General features: G+C 38.3%; 1 protein-coding gene across 1 annotated transcript in view; it reads left to right on the top strand.

Annotated features, from left to right (window-relative positions):
• The window catches only part of HLTF (helicase-like transcription factor), a 22,903-nt gene that overhangs the window by 15,193 nt on the left and 2,860 nt on the right, over positions 1 to 4,850 (top strand). The window contains exons 17-19 of the mRNA XM_010004755.1: positions 2,253 to 2,381; positions 3,711 to 3,823; positions 4,110 to 4,290. Coding sequence (XP_010003057.1) covers positions 2,253 to 2,381; positions 3,711 to 3,823; positions 4,110 to 4,290 — 423 coding nt within the window. The remainder of the gene's footprint in view (positions 1 to 2,252; positions 2,382 to 3,710; positions 3,824 to 4,109; positions 4,291 to 4,850) is intronic.

The raw sequence follows: 4,850 nt of genomic DNA on the forward strand, positions 1-4,850 counted from the left end.
TTAAAACAGGATTCTTCCAGGCAAGATGCATTGTTAATAGAAATGCGAGCATTAAGCCATCAGGGAGTAGTGGGTTCTGAAGTTGCCAGCACAAAACTGCTGAGTGAAAAGTTTGGCCCTTCATTGTATTACAAAATTAGAGACGATTGCCTCTTTCTAATGTTCACCTAGAAGTATTTACTGAAATTGAAAAAACTGTTCAGTAGTTCCCAGCTTGAGTTAACACCTTCATTTCTGTGTTTCCTTGAGGCCAGCTTCAGAGTTGTGCAGTAAGTGAAATCCTACACACAAGTTGCAGTAAAGCTACACAAACTCTATAGTAATCTTATCTAATATTTGTGTAGTAACTACATTATTATAAGAGCTTGCCAGATAAGCATTAAAACATTTTTTTTTCTAGTTGTTGATTTTAAACAAAAATTTGGAGCTTCCAAACCCCCTTGCTGTGGGGTGGGGAAAGGATTCCGAGATGAAGACCCAATAACAACATACAAGCTGTTACTGAGCAGACATTCTTTATTGCAGCGCTGGGCAGCACTGGGGATTCTCCACCATGAGTGCTCCCAACTCATATACACCAAAAAATGCATATTCAGTTCCATGTCAATGAGTTCCCAGAGTTCTTTTACATAGTCATTTTATTTCCTGGAATTGGCTATCTTTGTAATTATGCATGCTCGAGGGTCTCCTGTGGGGTCTTTGTTGATTCTAGTCCTTTGTCATCTTTGTCCTGGTCCTGTCTCCAGTTTCCCGCTGGTAGATTGTCCGGGTGGGTCAGAACCAACATGAGTGTTGTCTGCAGGCCCACAGGTCTTAGAAGACTTGATGTTAGCACAACCTGCAGGATGCTTGGCATAATTGACTGACAGTTTCACAAAGCACATTGTTTTGAAAGTAACCCGTTCAGCTAACTTAGTACAGCAAATGAATTATCTTAGTAAATTTTTATTAGCCTGTATTTCTGTTGAATCTACTGACGAGTATCCTATGGCTATCAGATTGGGAGACACTTTTTGTCACTTTCATGTGCTTTCACTGCAAGTCTTTCATATCTGTGTTGGCTTTGTTCAGCTGTGTTTTGGGTTTTCTGCTGGTTTTAATTACACTACTAAATTGGAGAAGGGAAGCAGAAAGATGTATGCCTTTTATTTAGGAAAAAAAAAAAAGTACTTAAAAGCACCATCGGGATTTTTTTTTTTTCCAGAAAACTATTTTAGATTTATCAGAATTAGTTTATTTTGTCTCATCGTTGAAGGATTTTTGGATTGATGCCAAGTCAGGAGTGATTAATTCCTAACTGGGTGTGGGAGACTGTTATTTTAGATCCCTTTATGTTAGTATTCTGTTGTTTGAAAGGATCTGTTTGTTGCTGCAATAAGTTGATGTATGCAGACCATGACTGCCAGCCTCTGTAAGTAGCTAGAGGTTCATTCCAGATGAGCAGCTCGTGGTATTCCCCTGCTTTGTGAGGTCTGCTCTGCAATCTGTCTAAAGATGCCTTGGTTCTGTGGCCAGATTGCTATATAAACTGAGTTAGCTGATTTTAAAGGGATGCTCTGTTAAGCAAGAGTTTTCCATGTCTGTCATTTTTGCCTTGCAAAGTTGTATATTTTTGTAGTGCACCCAGTCTTGTGTTAAATTTTGTCAGTAGCCCTTTGGAAGTGCTGTTGTGTAAATTCTAAACTTCACCTCACCTAGAGTATGGCTCTAGAGAAAAAGCTTTTGGTGTTACATTATGTCTCATTTTTCATGACTGCTGGGAAAAACAGAAGATACCCTGTGTCTGGCCCTGACAAAGCATATTTCATCAGACTGCTGTTATTTCTGTGCAGGCTTTGAAGATAAAGGGTAAAAGGTCATTCTTTGTTTGCAACTAAGGAAGGTCTTGTCTTTTAAAGATAGTTTATTTTTCTGATAATCTAAAGTCTTTTCCCCATGCATAGCCCAAGTATTTGCTTGCTTATAAGTCTTGAGCTGCCTATTTCAAGTATAAATATGCTCAGAAAGACTACTTTTAAGGAAGGCTGAGTGTTTCTAAAACGTGTAGCATTCACGTCATCTTAATGTTTTCACAAAATGTTTTGGTTGTTCTATCAGAAATGAAAAAGCAGTGTGTTATAAGAATGAAGGTGCTCCTTGAGGATTTCAGCATCGATATAATAATTTCATAACAGGTGCTTTGTAAAGGTGATCTTTAGTCCTGACTATGAGTAATAATGTTTCTTCTGATGTCATCTGGGCTTTTTTTGTAGCCAAATGCCAAATGTCCTCTCTGTAGGAATGAGGTTCGGGCAGACCACTTGGTGGAATGTCCCCTAGAAGAGGAAGTAGACTCCAGTAATGGGAAGAAGTCTGATCAGGAGTGGATATCCAGTTCAAAGGTACATTCCATTGTGTGTGCCTTGGCTTTCATTATGGTTTTGGAGAGCACTCTCTAAAATTTTTATGTAAATGTGCTGAACATACCCACAAATATATAACATACTTTAAATTGTTACTTAAAAGTCTTCACGACTGTCTAGCCAGCACAGGGGAAAACGCATAATAAAATCTCATCACAAACAAAGGTTGCAGCAGGGAAACAAGACAAAAGGTGCAGCAGTTGTAATTTGCTGGTCCTTGTGCAGTGTGTAGATGTGTTAAATAAAACTTCTGGTAGAAGAGGAGTTGCTTTGCATTTTGTTTCTGAAGGTAGCATAGTTCTATAAGCAGTGAAACCATTTGGCTCTTAATTTACCTTTGAAAACGAAAAATTACATAAATCCTTCTTTAAAACTTGTCTAAAAAGTATCTATTTTGCTCTAGAGGGGAAATCTAAATGGGCATCATGCCTGCAATATAACAGTTCTCAGATAAACTAGTAAGATACTTTTATTTCACTTGCAGCCCCATTTGTCAAGGTCTGCTGCATCTTTGCCTCACCTTCATGGTGCGTTCGCTGCTAGAAATTAAATCTTCCTGCTTGTGTTTTGACATCTTTGTTTTGAGATTTCTTTTCTGAAACATCATTTTTAAAAGTTTAATTTGTACTTAAATTACTGTTCTTTCAAAAGTTGGTTGTAAATTTATCCCCTAAAAAACTTGCTGTGGAGACCTAAGAACTAGTTTAGGACTTTGTGCTCTAGAATAAATGAAGATTTTTTATTTTTTTTTTCTTTTTTGCCTGGTGTAGTTGCTTGCATTCTGCAGTAATGGTTCTTCACCTCATCATAGCTAAACCTTACATGAGAAGAGTTGTTCTGCCTCAGATCAAGTCCTTGCTCCTTCTGTTCTGTTTGTTTGTCCCAAGAGTGCTTCTGGTGCCTCCTCATTCTGTCATACCTCACCAAGAGTGTGGAACTATTCCCAAGGGAAGCCTTCCTCTCTCCAGGAGAACACTCAACCTGCTGCCTGTCCCTTGCCTGTCCAAGCTCCAGTGTGTGTTGCTGTTTCCCATCTGCCCTGCAGGGAGACTTGCTGCCTGCTGAGAGTGGGAATTGTGTCTGGAAGGGGGCTTGTGAATCCTCTTCCCCAAAGCACCATCAATCAGCCTGTAGCTTGTGCCCATTAAAATACCACTCCTTGGTTTCCTTTGGAAGCTAAAAGAAACCTTACATGCAGAATTACTACTGAACAGTGGTTTCTCAACTGATGTGAACTGTATCAAAGCATCTATAGGAGTAAAATCTAACCAATCAGAATAAGCTGCATAAATCTTTATCTGATTTCAGATCAATGCTCTCATGCATGCTTTGATAGAGCTACGGAAGGAAAATCCAGCTGCTAAATGTCTGGTTGTTTCTCAGTTCACAACTTTCCTGTCACTGATAGAAAATCCCTTGAAGTAAGTATAACTACTGTAATTTTTAATTAATGTGCTTTTGTGGTGCTTTAGAAAGATCTCTCAAAAACAGTATCGTTTTGATTTTTAGAACTTCAGAAGAGGAACAAATTAAATACATTGTTTAGTGGAATAAAGCCATGACTGTAATTCGTGTTGTGGTTTTTTTTAATGTGACATGGGTTAAATGCAGAATTTAAAATACACATTTCAAAGTAGAGGTCAGTATTTATTTCCTGTTGTCACAGAAGATGGATTGTTAAATTCAAAATTTTTGCTTTCTCTTCAGAGAACTGGGCTTTGCCTTCACTCGTTTGGATGGGTCAATGACACAGAAGAAAAGAGTGGAAGCAATTCAGTGTTTCCAAAGCAGCCAGGCAGGATCCCCAACTGTAATGCTTTTGTCTCTGAAAGCAGGTGGAGTTGGATTAAATCTGACAGCAGCTTCCCGAGTGTTTTTAATGGATCCTGTGAGTAATGGGTTGTTTATAATATGGCTTAATCTAGGTGAAGCTCCTCTAGTGTTTTCCCAAGGGGTGGGAGGAAAGCCCCTCTGAGAATGAACACCACTGATGGGTGTCTGTGAAGGGCATATGGGGCTTTTCTTCATTTATTGCCCCACCACGTTTTTGTTTTAACACAGTATTTTTGTGCTGTCCATTTATTTTCTGTGAATGGAAAGAATACCAGTAGTACTGGTAACAGAGTGGTGGGACACCTTACACCCTGGCATTTGATATCCATCCCTTCTCTGTTTCTTTCTTTTTGATTCTTTTGAATGTGTTTTTATCTTTTGTTCCACTTAATAACTTAAAAAGCCAGAAATTGGAATTTCAGAAACAGGTTTGGGTTTTTTTCTGGTGATTTCTAAATTTAGGAGGTTTTCCCTTTCATTAAAACACTTAGGAATGCAAAATTATTTGTAAGGAATAAAAATATAAATTACACTTACTGATAGCAAAATGGTATTCTTAACAGAATTGGTTCATATCCTGTGTGATTGTACAAAGTTTTTCTCTTCACTTCCTCT

This window comes from Chaetura pelagica, unplaced genomic scaffold, assembly GCF_000747805.2.
Source record: "Chaetura pelagica isolate M959 unplaced genomic scaffold, ChaPel_1.0 scaffold829, whole genome shotgun sequence".
Classification (NCBI taxonomy): Eukaryota; Metazoa; Chordata; class Aves; order Apodiformes; family Apodidae; genus Chaetura; species Chaetura pelagica.